At 45.8% G+C, this 21,302-nt stretch overlaps 1 protein-coding gene across 2 annotated transcripts in view; it reads left to right on the top strand.

The window, feature by feature from the left end:
* The window catches only part of PAH (phenylalanine hydroxylase), a 159,832-nt gene that overhangs the window by 67,889 nt on the left and 70,641 nt on the right, over positions 1–21,302 (top strand). For both annotated transcript variants that reach the window (XM_033953516.1, XM_033953517.1), the window contains exon 4: positions 1,493–1,676. In XM_033953516.1, the coding sequence (XP_033809407.1) occupies positions 1,493–1,676 (184 nt within the window). The remainder of the gene's footprint in view (positions 1–1,492; positions 1,677–21,302) is intronic.

Below are 21,302 nucleotides of genomic sequence, written 5' to 3'. Positions count from 1 at the left end.
AAAATCCGGGCCTTGGGGATTTACTATATTTCCTTCTGAACCCTGTCCCTTACATGCTCCACAGTTCTGTGCACGCCACTTTTCCCTCTTTAGGCTTCTTGCTTTAGGCTCCCTGCAGCCAGTCCCATATGTGGCTTCCACAGGTTCAACACACAGTCACTTCTAAACTCCAAGATTCCTGTAGTCTCTCCTTAACACGGCTTCACAGGTGTTAGGGCCCAAAACTCATAAGATCATGAAGGGTATAGTGAAGGTAGAGAGGGACAGATTCTTCAGACTAGCAGGGGCAGCAAAAACTAGAGGGCACTCAAAAAAAATTGAAGGGAGATAGGTTCAGAACAAATGCTAGGAAGCTCTTCTTCACGCAGAGGGTGGTGAACACCTGGAATACGCTTCCAGAGGAGGTGGTAGAGCAGAGTACGACTTTGGGGTTCAAAAGGGGATTGGACGAGTTCATGAAGGAAAAGGGGATCCATGGGTACAATTAGAGGGTTACTATACAGTACAGAAGGCTGTAAAGTAATAGAGTAGTAGAGTAATAGATCACTATAGGTCATTGACCTGGGGGGCCACCGCGGGAGCGGACTGCTGGGCGTGATAGACCTATGGTCTGACTCAGCAGAGGCAATGCTTATGTGCTTAGCTTTTTTCTGGGGTTATTTTACCATCCAGGTTGTGAGCTGTGGGAATAACACTGCTTACAAGATGGTTCACTAGCGGCATTATTCTCCAAACTCAGGATTCATCTACCTCCAGTACCGGAACCCACACTGGGGCATCAAGGTGTGGTAAAGAGCAATCTTTTATGGCACGTTAAGAACATAAGAATTGCCGCTGCTGGGTCAGACCGGTGGTCCATCGTGCCCAGCAGTCTGCTCACACGGCGGCCCTTAGGTCAAAGACCAGTGCCCTATTTGAGTCACCTTACCTGCATACGTTCTGGTTCAGCAGGAACTTATCTAACCTTTTCTTGAATCCCTGGAGGGTGCTTTCCCCTATAACAGCCTGAAAGTTGATGAACCTTGGTTAATGGACACTAGAAATAAGGTTATTGAGGAACTGACTACAGTCTGAATAAGCAGTGACTCAACACTGGATTAGGAATTAGTTATCGGATAGAAAACAGAGGGTAGGGTTAAATGGTCATTTTTCTCAATGGAGGAGAGTAAACGGTGGAGTGCCCCAGGGGTCTGTACTGGGACCGATGCTATTTAACCTATTTATAAATGATCTGGAAATTGGAACGACCAGTGAGGTGATTAAATTTGCAGATGACACTAAACTGTTCAAAGTTGTTAAAACGCATGCGGATTGTGAAAAATTGCAGGTGGACTTTAGCAGATGAAATTTAATGTTGATGAATTTAACTGTTCTATACACTTTGGCATGAAACTAATGCCTAATTTTAGATGTCCCTTTTAAAAAAAAAAAATACCCTCTTTATTACAAATGATTCTTATGATTAATTTCACGCTGTTTCTTCTTCCCAAAGGAGAAGGATATCAGCCTGACCCATATTGAGTCCAGGCCATCCCGTCTCAACAAAGATGAGTATCAGTTCTTCATCAACATGGATTACGGAAGCACGTTTGCTCTCGATGAGATTGTCCGGCGCTTGAGGAATGATATAGGTGCAACGGTCCATGAGTTTTCTCGTGACAAGAAAAAGGATTGTGGTAAGAAATGAATGAGTTAGCAGATTGATTGAAGCAATTGCCAGTTTACATTGATTGACAATGGGGCTCATTTTCAAAAACGAAAAATGTACAAAAGTGGCATAAAGGGACAGATGGACGTTTTTCTCACCAAAACCTTCCAATTCACTATTTTCGAAACCCATTTTGAGAACGGATTTCTTTGCTATTCATCTGCAGCATGTCTAAATCTCAAGGGGGCATGTAGGAGGTGTGGTTTGGGTGGGATTTATGATTTGGACATTTTTCTGTAATAATTGAACATTTTAGAAAACGTCCAGGGCGCAGTTTGGACATTTGGGGCTAGACCTGTTTTAACAACGAATACATTCCAAAAGGGTGCCCAAACTGACCAGATGATGACTGGAATGATGAAGGCATGAACCCACCAGACACTCCCACTGTGGTCACTGACCAACTTCCACCCCCAAAGATCTAAGTTTATTAAAATCTTTCTATTCTGCACCAAAGGTAAAAACCATCTGGGTGGCTTACAATCTAAAACCATATTCCAAGATATAAAAGGTTCACATGACATCAAACATATAGAGTTAAACGTTAAATACAATTGTTATGAAAAAGCTGGGGAGGAAAATGCAATTCGGACAACTTTCCGTATCTTGTACAATACTCTCAAGACCCAAGGGCAATTATCTGTTGTGATAAGCATCCGTAAAGAGAAGTGTTTTTATTTCCATTTTAAACGTATCCATTGAATTGAATAGTCAGAGGCTCATTGGCATAGAATTCCAGAATTGCGGACCTCTTACTGGAAAAGTGGATATGTTCATGGACAATTTCTCGATGCATTGGGACAACAAGAAGTTTATGCATTTCTGATCTGAGTGATCTAGATCAATTGTTCCCAACCCTGTCCTGGAGGACCACCAGACCAGTGGGGTTTTTGGGATAGCCCCTAGAATATGCTTGGATCAGATTTGCATGCCTGTCACCTCCATTATATGCAAATCTCTCTCATGCATATTCATTAGGACTATCCCAAAACCCCCACTGGCCTGGTGGTCCTCCAGGACAAGGTTGGGAACCACTGATTTAGATGGAGTATATGGAGTCAAAAAACGTGCTAGGATGTGAATGATTTTGTACATATCTTTTATATTTATTAGAAACTTTATATAATAATAATAATAACTTTATTTTTGTATACCGCAATACCACAAAACAGTTCAGAGCAGTTTACAGGTTAAGAGACTGTACATTTACAGCGAAGTTACAGCATGTCAGAAGACAGTTCAGCATATCAGAAAACAATTTAGAACAATTTATGCAATGAAGGTGCAGAGAATGTATGGTATAAACCAGTGACAATTACAAAATGATCCAATCGTTGTTGCAAGGGGGGTGCCAACCGGGGAAAAAGGGGAGGAAGGGTAGGGAGGGAGGCGAGGTTGGGATTATTAGTTTGGTAGGGGGGGCGGGGGTTAGAGGAATTTATCAAAGAGGTATGATTTGAAAGATTTCCTGAAGGATTGATAAGTTGGGGCAAGAGAGATGAGGGTGGACAAGCAGTCATTCCATTTGCCAGCTTGGAAAGAGAGGGTTTTGTCGAAGAATCTTTTGTAGATGCATCCTTTTGGGGAGGGGTAGGCAAACAGGTGGGCATTGCGTGTACGGTTAGAGCCTGGGAAGACGAAGTGGCCTGAAAGGATCCAAGCGGTTTACAATGCATAAATCACATTCATCAAGAAAAGAACTCCATTAAAAAAATAAAAGGAAAGATTAAGAACAAAAGTTAAGAACATAAGAATTTGCCTCCGCTGGGTCAGACCAGAGGTCCATCCCGCCCAGCGGTCTGCTCCCACGGCAGCCCCTTAGGCCTATCACCTGTGCAGTGGTCCCTGACTATTCCTATAACCTAGCTCAACTCCTGCCTGTACCCCTAAATCCCCTTATCCTCTAGGAACCTATCCAAACCTTCTTTGAAGCCCTGTAACGTGCTCTGGCCTATCACGGCCTCCTGAAGCACGTTCCATATGTCCACCACCCTCTGGGTAAAAAAGAACTTCCTAGTGTTTGTTCTAAACCTGCCCCCTTTTAATTTCTACGAGTGCCTCCTTGTACTTGTGGTTCACCACATTGTGAAGAATCTGTCCTTGTCTACCTTTTCTATGCCCTTCAGGATTTTGAAGGTTTCTATCATGTCTCCTCTAAGTCTCCGCTTTTCCAGGGAGAATAGCCCCAGCTTTTTCCATCTATCAGCATATGAGAAGTTTTCCATACCCTTTATCAGTTTAGTCGCTCTTCTCTGGACTCCCTCAAGTACTGCCATGTCCTTCTTGAGGTATGGCGACCAGTACTGGACACAGATTTCTCATCCATGTATGACGGCTTCAGATGTTATGGGCAATCCTATTAGAGCACCAAGCAGGTTGCTGGTCGGCATAGTGAACTACAGAGATGGGGACTCAGGTCCATATCCCACACTTATGGTAGAATATGTGAGCATTCTAAGATCCATTCATATCCCACTGTAGCTACATATAGGTGACACCTGCAGGCATAAGGGCTATTGGTGTGGTGTACAGTTGGGTCCAGTAGGTTTTGGAGATAAGGAAGTGAGATCTGTACCTGGGACTTTTTATGTGAAGTTCTCTGAAGTGCCCCCTAAGATGCCCACGGCTCTGCTGGGATGTTTGTGTGTCTAGTGTACTAAAAATGATGGCCCCTCCTACATCTCAATGGCTTCTTTTGTACACTTTTCTTTTGGATTTTTTTTTTTTTTTAATGGTTTCACTGGGCATAAACACATCTGAAACAAACAAACAAAAAAAAGATGGACATTTTCCTGTTTTGAAATAGTCATCTTCAATACTGGATTTTTGTGTCATGTCAAGAATTGATTACTGCAATGCCTTGTTCATAGGTATCCCCCAGAAAGAAATCAGACGGTTACAGCTCATTCAAAATGCTTCAATCAAACTTATATGGAAAGCAAAGAAATTTGATCACGTTACCCCACTTCTTGAAAAATCTCATTGGCTCCTGGTAGCACATCAAATAACCTATAAGATCTGTCTTTTAACTCTTAAGTCAATTTTATATAAAATTCCAGCTTATATTGAGCGCGTCTTAATACCGTATACTCTCACCCGGAGGCAATATATTTTCACTGTCGTTGCTCCACAATTGTGGAATTCCCTCCCAATATATATAAGGGAAGAGCAAATTCAAAAGCAAGTTGAAATGCTTTCTTTTTTAAAGATGCTTTTAACTGCTAACTATTGGTTTTCCATTGTCGAACAGCTATCTAAGCACACTTCCAGGACAGTCATCTCCTTTTTTACTGGCAGTTTTCCCCCCAGCCAGCACTTAATGTTGAATTATCTGGTTAACCACCCTCCCTTTTCTCAAGCTGCGCTAGAAGTTTTTACCACATGCCAGTGAGCAGTGGCGTACCTAGGGGGGGGGCGGGGGGGCGGGCCGCCCCGGGTACCAGCCCTAAGGGGGTGTTCCCGGCCTTGCCGTTCAGTCCCCCGCCACCCCCGAAGGACCGCTCGCCCCACTGACCTTCCTGCACCACCTGTGAAGCAGCCCGCAGCAGGATCGCGAAGTCAGCGTCAGCATCCCTGCGCTGCTTCCTGCGCCGCGATCCCGCCCCTCCTCTGACGTCAGAGGAGGGGCGGGACCTTGGCGCAAGAAGCAGCGCAGGGATCGCTGACGCTGACTTCGCGATCCTGCTGCGGCTGCTTCATAGGTGGTGCGCGGGGAGGCCAGGGGGGCGAGCGGTCCTTCGGGGTGGGTCGGGGCATCAGGCCTTCAGGGGGGGGCGGGCGGGCAGGCACGCAGGCTTTCAAGGGGGAGGGGGTGACAGGCAGGCAGGCAGGCCTTCAAGGGGGGACAGGCCTTCGGGGGGGGTGCAGACCTTCAAGGGGTGCAGGCCTTCAAGGGGGGCAGGCAGGCCTTCAGGGGGGTGCAGGCCTTCGGGGGGGGTGTAGGCCTTTGGGGGGGTGCAGACCTTCAAGGGGGTGCAGGCCTTCAAGGGGGGGAACAGGCCTTCAAGGGGGGAAAGGCAGGCAGGCCTTCAAGGGGGGGACAGGCCTACAAGGGGGGGGACAGGCCTACAAGGGGGGGGGGGCAGGCCTACAAGGGGGGGGACAGGCCTTCAAGGGGGGGTGCAGGCCTTCAAGGGGGGTGCAGGCCTTCAAGGGGGAGACAGGCCTTCAAGGGGGGAAAGGCAGGCAGGCAGGCCTTAAAGGGGGGACAGGCCTACAAGGGGGGGGACAGGCCTACAAGGGGGTGGGACAGGCCTTCAAGGGGGGGACAGGCCTTCGGGGGGGTGCAGACCTTCAAGGGAGTGCAGGCCTTCGGGGGGGGTGCAATCCTTCAAGGGGGGTGCAGGCCTTCAAGGTGGGACAGGCAGACCTTTAAGGGGGGACAGGCCTTTGGGGGGGGACCATGATTTAGAAGTACACGGAGGGAAGGGGGTGTTCAAAGAGACATGCATATGCCAAACTTTGGGGGGGGGAAGAAATAATGGGTCTGAAAATAGAGGAGAGGGAGAGAGATGATGGACCATGGGATTTAGGGAGGGAAGGAACAGAAAGGGAGAGAAATTGGACACAAGGGATGGTGTGGAGGAGGGATAGAGATACTGGATAGGAGGGTAATTAGGAAAAGAAACGGAGAGATGGTGGACTCTGGGATGGTGGGGAAGGAGGGAGAGATGCCGGATGAAAGGGTATTTAAGAAAAGGTGGATCTGTGGAGGGAGATGAAAAAAAGGAAAGATACCAGACTTCCTGGGAAGGGAAGGGAAATGGAAAGGGAGGACAGAGTTGGCAGATGGATGGTTAGCATGCAGAAAGAAGGAGACCCTGGCAAGCAAGTTATCAGAAGAAAACCAGAGCCTTGACAAGATTTGAAATATAACCAGACAACAAAAGGTAGAAAAATTAATTTTATTTTCTGTTTTGTGATTATAACATGTCAGATTTGAAATGTGTATCCTGCCAGAGCTGGTGTTGGACTGCAAACGAGAGCTAGGATTTAACAGAAAGAGGAAAAGTCCTTTTTGTTTCTTTATTTTATTTACACCACAGCGCCAGTGTGGTTAGGAGAAGCCAAAGGGGGTGAAAAAGCTATAAAACCCACCAGGAGTTTTGAAAAAAATCACCCAACTGGGCAGGAAAATCGAATTGAAAAACCAATTCAATAGGGCTGAATCGAATCAAAATTTTTTTTTCCTGTATCTGGCAGCATTAGTTTGCGCTACTGTCTTAGACTTTAGGACCTGGGATTGGGGAGAGATGGCATCCTCAGTACTTTATAATGCAAGTGAAACGAGGATTTGGTCAGACTTTTGAAGGGTCTGCAGAAAAAAAATATTGTATAGGCCGGGGACATGAGACAGCAGGAAATGGGAACTTTTCTTCCTTCTATTTTTGTGAATGGAAAGGCTGAGGATGTCAGAGAGGTCAGTTAAAATATGTGCTTTATAAGAAAATATAATAATGTTTTATAAAGTTTATAGCATAGCTGGCCTACCCAGTGAGGTGTTCCTAGTGGTGATGGTGGCAGCGTGTCAATGTGTTGAGAGGAAGAGGTGGTCTGGGAAATTCTGCTGAGCAAACTCCGGGCCCATTTCCACCCCCCAGTTAGTCCACTCCACTCAACTGATTCACACACTGAGTGGGTCTTTGGGTGTTGTTTTGGGATCTCTTCCAGTGGTTTATCTCCTTCTGGTCCAAGGAAGGAAACTTTGTTATCCTTAGCATTGACCTACAGAATATGTTTGTAACAGCGCTGCTTGTGTGGCATTAGGCTATGTAGTGATCGAAAGAAAAAAACAGACCTTTGCACATTTTTGCACTATATGGTGGGTGTATGAGGAGATTCACATTTCCTGCACAGCTAAGTCCATGTGAAGTTACCTTGTGCTGTATTTGACATCTAGCAAGGTCTCTGTTTGAAAGGAAAGATCTAAACTTAAAAATGAAGTGGCCAGAAGTTATGGTAAAAGCAGATAGTGTAGCTGGTTTTAAGAAAGATTTGGACAAATTCCTGGAGGAAAAGTCCATAATCTGTTATTAAGACATGGGGGAAGTGTCTGCTTGCCCTGGATCGGTAGCATGGAATGTTGCTACTCTTTGGGTTTTGACCAGGTATTAGTGTCCTGGATTGGCTACCATGAGAATGGGCTACTGGGCATGATGGACCATTGGTCTGACCCAGTTAGGCTATTCTTATGTTATGTTCTCATCTGTAGGGGCCTTTGTTTTCACTTCTTATTTTAATGTATTTTTTTTCTGGGAACTTATCAGTGTTTTTTATAATGGGAACAAAAATGGAAGAGAATTAATGTGTGTGGAATGGGGGGTAACTAATTTCTTCAGCTAAATAATTCAATCCACTTCAAACAGACATAGGAGAACTTGTGCACCATTCACACACCCTCCAACCAAAAACGTCAAAAGAAAAAAACTGTTCGACAACCTCCTAGCCATTCGAGCTGCAACACTTGACCCCCAACTCTACAACCAATTGATATCAACCACAGACTGCAAAACCTTCAAAAAGAAATAAAAACCCTTCTATTCAAAAAACACATAAAACCGAACTAACACAATCAGAACTGTCCCAAGCATCACCTGCAACTACCGTATTTTCGCGGATATAACGCGCGCGTTATACGTGATTTTACGTACCGCGCATACCCCTCGCGCGTTATATGCCTGAGCGCGGTATAGAAAAGTTTTTAAACATAGTTCCCACCCCGCCCGACGCCCGATTCACCCCCCCAGCAGGACCGCTCGCACCCCCACCCCGAACGACCGCTCGCACGCGCTCCCACCCGCACCCGCATCCACGATCGGAGCAAGAGGGAGCCCAAGCCCTCTTGCCCGGCCGACTCCCCGACGTCCGATACATCCCCCCCCCCCCCCCGGCAGGACCACTCGCACCCCCACCCCGAAGGACCGCCGACTTCCCGACAATATCGGGCCAGGAGGGAGCCCAAACCCTCCTGGCCACGGCGACCCCCTACCCCCACCCCGCACTACATTACGGGCAGGAGGGATCCCAGGCCCTCCTGCCCTCGACGCAAACCCCCCCCCCCCAACGACCGCCCCCCCCCCCAAGAACCTCCGCCCGTCCCCCAGCCGACCCGCGACCCCCCTGGCCGACCCCCACGACACCCCCACCCGCCTTCCCCGTACCTTTGTGTAGTTGGGCCAGAAGGGAGCCCAAACCCTCCTGGCCACGACGACCCCCTAACCCCACCCCGCACTACATTACGGGCAGGAGGGATCCCAGGCCCTCCTGCCCTCGACGCAAACCCCCCTCCCTCCAACGACCGCCCGCCCCCAAGAACCTCCGACCGCCCCCCCAGCCGACCCGCGACCCCCCTGGCCGACCCCCACGACCCCCCCACCCCCCTTCCCCGTACCTTTGGAAGTTGGCCGGACAGACGGGAGCCAAACCCGCCTGTCCGGCAGGCAGCCAACGAAGAAATGAGGCCGGATTGGCCCATCCGTCCTAAAGCTCCGCCTACTGGTGGGGCCTAAGGCGCGTGGGCCAATCAGAATAGGCCCTGGAGCCTTAGGTCCCACCTGGGGGCGCGGCCTGAGACACATGGTCGGGTTTGGCCCATGTGCCTCAGGCCGCGCCCCCAGGTGGGACCTAAGGCTCCAGGGCCTATTCTGATTGGCCCACGCGCCTTAGGCCCCACCAGTAGGCGGAGCTTTAGGACGGATGGGCCAATCCGGCCTCATTTCTTCGTTGGCTGCCTGCCGGACAGGCGGGTTTGGCTCCCGTCTGTCCGGCCAACTTCCAAAGGTACGGGGAAGGGGGGTGGGGGGGTCGTGGGGGTCGGCCAGGGGGGTCGCGGGTCGGCTGGGGGACGGGCGGAGGTTCTTGGGGGGGGCGGTCGTTGGGGGGAGGGGGTTTGCGTCGAGGGCAGGAGGGCCTGGGATCCCTCCTGCCCGTAATGTAGTGCGGGGTGGGGTTAGGGGGTCGCCGTGGCCAGGAGGGTTTGGGCTCCCTCCTGGCCCGATATTGTTGGGGAGTCGGCGGTCCTTCGGGGTGAGGGTGCGAGTGGTCCTGCCGGGGGGGGGGGATGTATCGGACGTCGGGGGGGGGGCATCAGGCTTTCAGAATGGGGACAGACCTTCAAGGGGGACAGGACTTCAAGGGGGGACAGTGCACGGAAAGTCAGGGGGGGTGAACGGAGAGTCGGGACAGCGCACGGAAAGTCAGGGCAGTGCACGGAAGTCAGGGGGGTGAACGGAGAGTCGGGACAGCGCACGGAAAGTCAGGGCGGGCGAAAGGAGCGTCGGGCATCATGCGCGTTATATGCCTGAGCGCGGTATAGAAAAGTTTTGGTACATATCATCGTGATTTCTGCGCGCTATACCCCTGTGCGCGTTTTACACAGGTGCGCGTTATATCCGCGAAAATACGGTACTCCATATGTACTTCTAATGTCATGACAATTTAGACATAATTTATGTTATGTTATGTTTGGAATAATGGTTACATATATGAGGTTCAATAAAAAAAAATTTTCACTGCTTGTTTCTATTCTGACCATTTATTCCATTTCATGGTTATTGCAAAAAAAAAAAAAAAAAAAAAAAATTTTTTACATGGGGGGGGGGGGGTGTCAAAAAATGATGGGCCCCGGGTGCCACATACCCTAGGTACGCCACTGCCAGTGAGGTAAGTGTTTTGATGCTCATAGAAATTCTACTGTGATAAAAACAAAGAAAAAAATCCAACAGTTCCGCAGTGGAAATCAAGTATCAAAAATGGAAAACTGCAGAGATGATGGACTGAAATCAGGGTTTTTATTAAAAAGAGTACTGAAATCGGTACACCTAGTATGATTTGCAGCTAGGACCCCTGAGGAAGGAGTTTTTTCTTCGACACGCAGACCGTGTCGGGTCCCGGTGTTCCACCAAGAACCGTTATCTAGAACAAACATGGGCAACTCCGGTCCTCGAGGGCCGGCATCGTCGGGTTTTCGTCGGCATCATTGGGTTTCCCCAATGAATATGCATGAGATCTATTTGCATGCACTGCTTGAAATGCATATTCATTGGGAAAATCCTGAAAACCCAATTGGATTCCGGCCCTCGAGGACCAGAGTTGCCCATGTCTGATCTAGAAAATAACATTTGTTGACTAATAAAAATCCTGATTTCAGTCCGTCATCTCTGCAGTTTTCCTTTTTGTTTTTGAGAGTATTTACTGTGTCCGCTCGTGCTAAAAACCTGTCGGGCAGCTTGATAAAAGGGGCCCTAAGTTAACAGTGGCTCCCAAAACCCAGATATTCAGTGCACATAGTGGCGTAGTAAGAGGGAAGGGGCATAGTCTTGGTGCCGTCTTGGTGGGGGCATCGGCATCCATCCTTCTCTCCACCCCTCCCCCCTCCCACCGTGCACGTGTGCCCCTTCCCTTCCTCCGTACTTCTTTAATTTCCCAGTGCGAGCAGCATCACGAACTCGCTGCCCGCGTCGGCTCCCTCCGACATCACTTCCGGGTCCCACGCCTAGGATGTCAGAGGGAGAGCCAACACAACGCAGGCAGCAAGTTCGTGATGCTGCTTGCACTAGAAAAATTAGAGGTAAGGGGGAAGGGAAGGGGGCGTGCATGAGGCAGGGGGGTTGGAAGGGGTGGGAGGGGTGCCACCACCCCAGGCACCACTCAGCCTTGTTACACCATTGTCAGCTTTCCACGGTCTGAATCATCCCCCATGTCTCTTTATATATAAAATGATAGAGACGGATATATTTTTTTTCTTTAGATAGTAACAGAGCAACAAGGAATGTTGCTACTTTTGGGGGTTTTGCGAAGTACTAGTGACCTGGATTGGCCACCATGAGGACGGCCTACTGGGACCCAGTAAGGCTATTCTTATGTTCTTATGATTTTAGTTAGATTTGACCTGGAGAGACAAACCTTAATCCTTTCCCTACTAATCTGAATTCCTTCAAAAGGGTAACACAAAAGAGAGTTAATATCTTTGAAAGACAAATCCTGACAATCCCTTTGCTCTTTTCATCTTGTCCGTGACATTGCCTATAATCGGGACCTCTCTCTTTTTTCTGGATTTAGGTTTCCTCGGCAGGAGGTGAAGGGACAGATGTAGGGAGAGGGGATTATAAAGAGATTGGGTACGATTTTTCTCTTAGCAAAATGGGTCAGTTTTGTAGAAACCTCATCCTCCCAAAATGTATCGACAATGATTTTTGATGTCGTAGAGCATTGTATCATGTATCTTATCCTTAGGGTGCAAAACCAGATATGTCTTATAAGAATAGTGAAGGAACAGAGAGAATTCAGTCTATCAAATTGCTTGACTGGCAAGTATGATGCCATCTTTGAGGGCACAGAGAAATAACACTATGTATTTGTTGATGCAAGATTAAAAAGAAAACACAGCAAAACAGGCGTCGAGTTTCCTTTGGTTGAAGACCCGGTATATAAGGTTAAGTTTTTGTTTAGTTTAGTTTAGACACATTTCATTTTATTTCAAAACTTAAAAACTGCAACAAAATTGCCCACCCGCCTCCCGTGAGCTCCGCTCAGCTGCTAAGTCCCTCCTCTCTGTGCTCTTCTCTTTCTCTGCCAACTCCAGACGCCATCCCTTCTGCCTTGCTAGGCCTCTATGTTTCGAGCAAGCTGCCCGAATCCCTACGGTGGGCTCCGTCTCTGGCAATGTTCAAGGCCTGAGTTAAAAGCCCACCTCATCGAGAGTGCTTTCGACTCCTAACTCCTCTCACCTTGGGTTCTATTTTGGAGGCGCTCAACTAGATAGGCGCCTATCTAAATTGAATATCAAGCTCAATTAAGCTTTTTAATCAGCACTGATTGAAACACAGGCGCCTATCAAGAAAGCGCGATTCTGCAAGAAGGCGCCTGTAAAAATTTAGGCAGCCTTCAGTAAAAATAGGCGCTAGGCGTGGGCGTGGCTAGGTGTTAGGCGCCTTCTTACAGATTCACTGCTCTTAAGTGTGCTAAAGCGCTCGCATGGGCGCCCAACTTTTAACTGTGCCTAGAGCTGGCCTATTTAATGGGCGCATCCAAAATAGGTGCCGCTAAGCGTGATTCACTAAACAGCACCCAATTTTGCTTGAATTGCGCTGAACGGTGCCTAATTCGGCGCCTAACTTTTGGGCGCTTCTTATAGAATTTGCCCTTTAATGCCTCCTATTTAGGAGATAGTAAGTAGTCTTATGTCAACCCTGTATTAGTCAGTTAGGCCTCGATTCTATAAACAACGCTGTTTATAAAATCACACCTAGTGGCACCCTCTGTTTATGCTAGGGTTTTCCTGGCACCTAAGTTCAATATAGGTGCCTAGATGCAAAAACTAAACTAAGCTAAAACTCGGCTATCTATACCGGGTCATCAACCAGTTGAAGCTCGATTCAGTTAACAATAGTTAAGAAAGATATGCTAAAATTGCAAGGGGATTAATTTTCAAAATGTTTAGCAAATAAAAAGGTTTTGAGTGATTTGTGGAAGAATTGGAAAGGACTAGGGCATCTCCAAATTCAAGGAAGTTCATTCTATAATTGAAAAAATTTAAAAGCCAAAGAAAGGCTAAAGTTCTTGACTCCTTTAATGCCTTTCCTGGAAGGGAGGGAAAGTTTAAATTGTTGAATGCCTCTTGCATAGGAAAATCTGGAAACGTTCCATAGCAGAGGAACAAAACATGCCCATGATCCACCCCTATGCTCACTTTCTGGTAGGTGTTTTGGTCTAGGGGCCTACCCGAAAAGTGGTTAGCACCTACCGAGTTACAGAAATTACATTACATTACATTAGTTTCTTTTATTCTGCCAATACCTTGCGGTTCTAGGCGGATTACAAAAGGAAGAGATTAGAAAAGGAAGAGTTAGGCACCTACCATCCAATTAATTTTAATTTTTGCCAATTATGAGTTCATTATTGCTCATTAATGGTGCCAATTAAGCTAATTAAAGAACTACACTTAGGACTAGATTCACAAAGGGCACAGATTGGATCCGATCTGTGTCCAGGGGGGGGGGCTGATTCACGAATCGCCCTCATACAAATGAGGGTGATCGGAATCACGCCCCCATCCGACTGTCGGGATCACTCTCTAGCGATCCCAACGTATGCGCAGACCATCTGTGGATGGTCTGCGCACGCTTAAGAGCAGCGATCTTTTTTTAAACTTTACTTTTGTTTCTTTTTTTCTTCGCAAGCCCGTGGTTTTAACCCGCTTTAAACCTGCGGGTTAAAACCACGGGCTTGTAGTGTGGGGAAGGGCAGGAGAGATTTGAGGCGAGAGCAGGGTGGCAGGACAGATTCGGGGCAGACAGGAGAAGAACGGGAGATTCGGGGCAGGAGATGGGGGCTGAGATCGGAGAGCAGGAGATCGGGGCTGAGAGCAGAGAAGCAGGGCAGAGAGCAGGGCGGAAGAAGGCAGGGCAGTTGGAAAGGACCTCAGTGACTGGTCCTCAGCAGTCGCTTATTTTTGGATCGGCCAGCCCAGTTGGTGTTGCTTTTTTATTTTAGTGAATCGCTTCCTGCCTGCATTTGAATGCCATTCCCCTCATTTGCATGCGCAGATCGGAGGATGACCGGGACATAGGTTAGTAAATCGAGTCGGAGGGAAATCGGGTCGTAAAGGGGTCGCTAAGTGGTCAGAAGTTGATCAATGAGCTTAGTGAATCTAGCCCTTAGGCCTGGATTCTCAAACCGATGCCAATTTTCTAAGCACCAGTAGGCGCCCATATCTCTGCTAAAACTGACATTCAAATGGCGTTTTTAACTGAGATTTGAAGTTCACACCAGCGCTTTAGGCCGCCAAACGCCTAAGCAGGCATGGCCAGTGGCAGAAGTGGCGTTAGACAGCCTAAAGCGCCTACATAAGCGCGATTCATGTGAAAATAGGCACTAGACATGTAGGCCCAAAAAACCCTGGCCTTCATGTCCAGCGCCTATCTTTCACGTTGGCACAATTCCGAAACCAGTATCGATGCATGATTAACACATGATCAGCGCCGGTTTGAGAATCCAGGCCTAAGTGCCTACATCAGTCAGATATGTCGATCTAGGCATCTACGTTCAGAAGCCATTTATAAAATCTGGACCTTAGTGCACAGCAAGGATCCCGCACTAATTGGCTAATACTTCCCTGCTCACGCTCTGTCCTTGCCATGCCGTATACAGAAACCGTCTGAAAAATTAATTAATGTGCATAAACAGTCGAGCTACCGCAAAACCTTTTAACATGGTTACCAGTTTCCATGCATTAACCATGTGTTAAGTGCTTAACACCTTTTAGTGAAGGACTCCTAAATCTAAAATGCTAATCTTGCCACAATCAAACATGATAGGGGAGATATGATTGAAGTCTACAAATTCCTGAGTGGAGTAGAATGGGTACAAGTGAATCGATTTTTCACTCTGTCAAAAATGACAAAGGCTAGGGGACACTCGATGAAGTTACAGGGAAATACTTTTAAAACCAATAGGAGGAAATATTTTTTCACTCAGAGAATAGTTAAGCTCTGGAACGCGTTGCCAGAGGTTGTGGTAAGAGCGGATAGTGTAGCTGGTCTTAAGAAAGGTTTGGACAATTTTCTAGAAGAAAAGTCCAGAGTCTCTTATTGAGAAAGACATGGGAGAAGCAACTGCTTGCCCTGGATTGGTACCATGGGTTTTTGCCAGGTACTAGTGACCTCAATTGGCCACCGTGTGAACGAGCTACTGGGCTTGATGGACCATTAGTCTGACCCAGTAAGGCTATTCTTATGTTCACATATAACAACAAATGCTTCTAAAGTATATGTTAAGTTATAGAAGTGTCTTCTCATGTCTATAAATTGTTAAGTCAAATTTCTATCCAAGCAGGCAATGGGGGGAATGTTCCACCTATCCAGTTGAAAAACAATACAGACCGAGAGGCTTTCAGGCCTGGGGCTGGTCAAAGGACAGGCACATTAAACATTCTACAAGATATGTTCTACAAAGAAGGCCTTAAAGTAGGATACACCGTTTCTTGATAATTTTCTGGAACCAACGCTGCAGTCTGTAGACTGGAAGGAGCCCAGAGATTGTAGAATTAACTATTACTCTATGTCAGAGGAAGAGATCTGACTATTTATTGCATTTTTGTACCAGGCTGGAGTCCAAGATGTTGAGAGGCCATTAGGCCTGGGGCTGGACAAAGCCTGACTAGAACGTGCTAAACCTGTGCCATGAACTGCTATAAATTTCAAAGACCTGTGCATGACCCTTGCTACAATGGTCACTATGTAGAGACCCTGTACAAACTCCCAAATGCTTCCGTTTTGCTGCCCAACATAAAAATAGCTGATTAGCATCCATTAAGCATTTGACCCCTTAGTAATCTGGCCACAACGTGGGTGTCCAGTGCAAACCCATAAATGCCTTATGTGTCCCTTAAAGACAAATCAATATTTATTGCTGATCAGCCTTGGTTTCCCTCATTTTAGTCATCACAGAATGTCAGTGTTAAACCAGTTTGCTCTGGGGATTCATTCAGAGCCGCACAGACGGTCAGTATGTCTGGTTAACAAGATCAGGATGGAACAACACTAGCCAAATATTTAAAACATTTACTAATTGTCTAATTGAGTTTTATGGTGGTAGAGCGCAGTCAGGTCTGTGTCAACAAGCAAGTGCTCACGTAGGATATAACCATTGGCTGGCCCCGAAATTAAAGAGGTGAAATAATAATAATAATAATAATAACAGCTTATATACCGCAATACCGTGAAGTTCTATGCGGTTTACAAAGATTAAGCAAAGGTACAAATTGATTGACTTTAAGAGGGGAGGAAGAAAGAGGGTTGGACAGGAAATCCATTTTTGAGGAGAGAGTGATCAATAGAACAAGTTAATCGCTATAGAGGTTCCCATTATCAAATCAAAAAATCTCTACTATGAGCATTTAATTCTGCTTGATTTTATAACAGGATATCGATGTGAGAAGTCCAAAAAGATGTTGAGGCCCATATATAAAAGGCATTTATGTCAGTAGCTGTATTGCTGCCTGGATAAATCTCGTTCAAAGAAATATCAGCGTCACTATCCATAGAGGCCCCGATTCTGAAATGATGCCGGTCGCGTGTCACTCAGATGACAGCACTGTTTTCAGAATCGTGGCCTGCATCAAAGGTAAGCACCAGAAATGCAGGCCAGGGTTTTTATAGGCCTACATTCCAGGCACCTCCCTTCAACGCAGAATCACGCTTAGCAGCGCCGAATGTCAACCCCGTCCATAACCACACCTCTCTTGACATTTGGCACTGCTAAGAGTCTGCATAGACGTGATTCCGGCACCGTGTTTTGTGGGTGCCTCCTGGCGTCTACTTTTTCCTTTTAATTTGTTCTGAATTTGTTTTTAATGGCGCAGTCAATTACCACACCATTAATAGCTTAATTAAAACAATTAACTTAGGCGCCGATAGAGCACCAACCGGCACCTTCCTAACGGCACCACTTCTAGAATCTGGGACAGGGTGAGTATCAGGTTTCAGGTTTTTATAAACCCTCCTCTTTTACGAAGCCGCGTTAGCATTTTTTTATCGCCGGTCATGGTGGGAAAAGTTTTGACGTTCATAGAAATTCTATGAGCGTTGGAGTTTTTACTGCAACAGCCGGCGATAAAAACCACTAGCACAGCTTCATTAAAGGGGGGGGGGGTTAAATTTGTTTAACCGCCATCTTTACATTTTTGCCACAGCATTATCCAGATAGTGATGGGGCAGAGACACAAGTTATCCAGATAGTGGGTGATTTTCATCCGGATAACTTAATACGGCAAAGAAGTACCATCCGGATAAGCTATTCAAACACTTGCGTAGGACCAGATTCTATAAATGAGCCCTAAATTTGGGTGCCGAGCTAATCTATAAGCGGCACTCTGAGTTGGGCGCGGGTTTGTGCTCAGGCTTTGGCGCAAGGATTTATACCAACTTAAACCCGTCGGTGCATCCGATCGCTGTTGGAGAATCGACCAACAGCGATCGAGCCAAAAAACACATGGTGGGCAGTTTTGTGCATTGGGGAATCCTGATCTGATCAATCGCTAAACTGGTCAAACCGGTTCAGGGACGATCGGGGCACGATCAGTAAGTTTTGCGTCTTCTTTTTTCATTGCTTACTTAAGAATTTCATTCTTTCACTCATGGGTGGTGAGGATAAAACTTTAATATACAGCTATTACGTATTAATTGTGCAGTTAATAGTGCATTTTATGCAGTATTTTATGTTCAATTAATTGTATTGCACTGTCAAAGTTTGAAAATCAATAAAGATTAAAAAATAAATAAATAAACATTTTCTCCCCCTCGCAGGCCGTCCCCTTTTTCTCTTTCATTCTCCTTTCCTGCACCCAAGCTTATTTAAGTGCCGGGTCAGCTCCTTCACTATTGTTGTGGCTTGGCCATGGCTTTTCTCACTTTACGATGACAGAAGGCCATATAGATCTTGATTGTGGCTGCATCTTGTCTTCGGTCCGCCTGCCAGGGCAAGCTCGGTCCCTAGCATCATACAGAAGATCACACTGTAGCTGAGGTTAGTTTTGTCTCTGAGCTGTGAGGACTGGCGTTCCTGCAGTGCCACCTATCTTGTCAAGGCCTTAATTGTCGGTGGGAAGCGAGGGCTGACTTCCCTGTCATCCCTCTGACTTCTGCTACTGCCTCGTCCTGCTTTATTCTTAGGTGTGTTTGTACAAATACAGTAATATACTTCTCTCTGTGAAGAAACAATCTTCTTGTGTTTCTTTTCATAAATGTCTCAAGACTTACTTATTTCAGATTTTTGGGGTTAACTGTTAAATCTTGCATGTACTACCCACTGTAGTTTTTTTAAAAATTGTAAACCACTATACAAAATTGTAGTCTATAAGTACAGGATTAGATTAGTTTATGTTAGATTAAATGAAAGAAATTTATGCATGTATATCGATGAACAAATTAGTGGACAGAACTCTCTCTAATAGGTTCTATCACCTAGAAACCTAGAAATATGATGGCAGATAACGGGCCCAAAGGCCCATACAGTCTGACCATCCACAGCATCCACTATCCCTTCCTCTCTCTAAGAAATCCCACATGCCTGTCCCATGGTCTGTTGAATTCAGACACGGTCGTTGTCTCCACTACCTCTACTGGGATGCCATGCATCTACCACCCTTTCGGTAAAAATCATATTTCCTTAGATTACTCCTAAGCCTATCATCACTTAACATCCTTTTAAATGAAAGAGACTCGCCTTATGTGTACGAGGTCTGACAATTAAGTTCGCTAACTCATCCCAGAAAAAGTGCTACATACCTCATTGCTGAATATCGGACTACGGTCACCTTTGAAGTACTCCCCTGGGGAAGCTATGCACCGACGCCAGTGCCTAGTCCACCCTTCAAAGCAATTTTGGAACTGTTTTTCTGTCATTGTATTACTCTTGATGACCTGAATATCATCAAAATTTCTTCCTTTCAATATTTCCTTTAGATTTGGGTGAAGAAAAAAGTCATTAGGGGCCAGATCAGGTGAGTAGGGAGAGTGTTCCAATACAGTTATTTGTTTTCTGGCTAAAACCTCCCTCTCAGACAGTGCTGTGTGAGCTGCTGCATTGTTGTGATGCAAGAGCCATGAGTTGTTGGCAAAAAGTTCAGATTGTTTTCATCTAACTTTTTCACGCAGCCTTTTCAGCAGTTCCAAATAGTAAACTTGGTTAACTGTTTGTCCAGTTGGTACAAATTCAAAAAGAACAATCCCTTTGATATCAAAAAAAGGTTAGCAACATCATTTTGACTCTCGATTTAGACTGATGGAACTGTTGGGCTCATGGCGAATTGGCTGTCTTCCATTCTGCACTTTGACACATGTTTCATCACCATTGTCTTGCCTTTCCAAAAGGTCTTGGCAAACTTCAACTCTCCTTTGCTTTTGTTCATCGGTGAGCTCCTACGGGACCATTTTTGCACACACTTTTCTCATGCAAGATTTTCAGTTAAGGTTTTCCTGTTTCTCTATCAATGTTTACTTGGTCTACTATGCATCTCACAGTCAGCCAACGATTATGACATATAATTAAATTAATTTTTGCTATGTTTTTGTCAGTTCTGCTTGTTACTGGCCGCCCTGATCGTTCTTCATCAGTGATGCTTTCTCTCCCCTCAGAAAAAACATTTAATCCATTTGTACACTGCCTTTCACTGCTTTTTTCTTCATGGCATTATCCCCTTAAACTTGGACCTGATTTCACTTCCACTCTAGCCAGGTTTAACAAGAAATTTAATGTTTGTTGTTCTAATTCAAGTTCCAACATTCTTGTGACAGCACACAAAAATACGCAACAACAATAATGAACGCCACTCGAGTCGACATGAACACAGCTATGAGACACTGATATACCAAGGTTATAAAACCTTACTGAGTTGTTTGTACAATGCTACCAACGTAAGCGCATGGAGGCAAGTTCGCAGACTTAATTGTCAGACCTTGTATTTATACCACATAGGTATTTAAACATCTCTATCAAATCAAATATCTCCTCTCCCGCCTTTCCTCCAAAGTCTGTCCCTGTATACCTTATGATGAAGACCACGCACCATTTTAGTAGTCTTCCTCTGGACCGACTCTATCCTTTTTATATCTTTTTAAAGGTGCAGCCTCCAGAATGGTACACAATATTCTAAATAAGGTCTCACCAAAGTCTTATACAGGGGCTTCAATACCTCCTTTTTCCTACTATCCATACCTCTCCCTATGCAACCTAGCATCCTTCTAGCTTTCACCGTCACCTTTTCAACCTGTTTGGCCACCTTAAGATCATCACATACTGTCACACCCAACTCTTGTTCCTCTTTCATGCACAAAAGTTCTTCACCCCCTAAACTGTACTGTTCCCTCAGATTTCTGCAGCCCAAATTCATGACATTGCATTTCTTAGCATTATAATCTAGCTGCAAATTTCAGATCATTCCTCAAGCTTCACTAGGTCCTTCCTTGTGTTTTCCACACCATCAGGGGTGTCTGATCTATTGCAGGTTGTGATATAATCCGCAAAGAGGCAAATCTTACTTGACAGCCCTTCAGTAATGTTGCTTACAATTTTTTTTAAAAGAGCAGGCTCAAGAACTGAGCCTTGAAGCACACCATTGGTAACATCCCTTTCTGCAGGGTGATTGCCATAGACTATTACCCTCTGTTGCCTTCCACTCAACCAGTTCCTGACTCAGTCTGTCACTGTGGGGTCCATACCATGGGCACTCAGTTTATTTTTTAGACGCCTGTGTGGAACACCGTCAAAGGCTTTGCTAAAATCTACATACACCACATCTAGCGCCCTCCCTCTATCCAATTCTTTGGTCACCCATTCAAAGAAATTGAACAGAGTAATAGTTAATGTGCTTCTTTATAATTGTTTGAATCTAATTAAGCTACTCTGTAAATCTTGGATCTAATTTAATTTAGAGGACTGGTGTGTGATCAAGGGAAGCTGATTTTTTCTTTTCCTTTAATAGTTTGAGTGAATTACTTTTCAGATTGAAAGTTAACTTAAATTAGAAGTGTCTTGATCGTACTTTTCTGTACAAGATGTTTATGCTTGGAAAAATTTCATAAAATTGTTTAAATAA

The sequence above is a fragment of the Geotrypetes seraphini genome, chromosome 7 (genome assembly GCF_902459505.1).
Source record: "Geotrypetes seraphini chromosome 7, aGeoSer1.1, whole genome shotgun sequence".
In the NCBI taxonomy this organism is placed as follows: Eukaryota; Metazoa; Chordata; class Amphibia; order Gymnophiona; family Dermophiidae; genus Geotrypetes; species Geotrypetes seraphini.
Note: the sequence above shows the minus strand (reverse complement) of the source record. Positions and strands in the feature narration are given on the sequence as shown.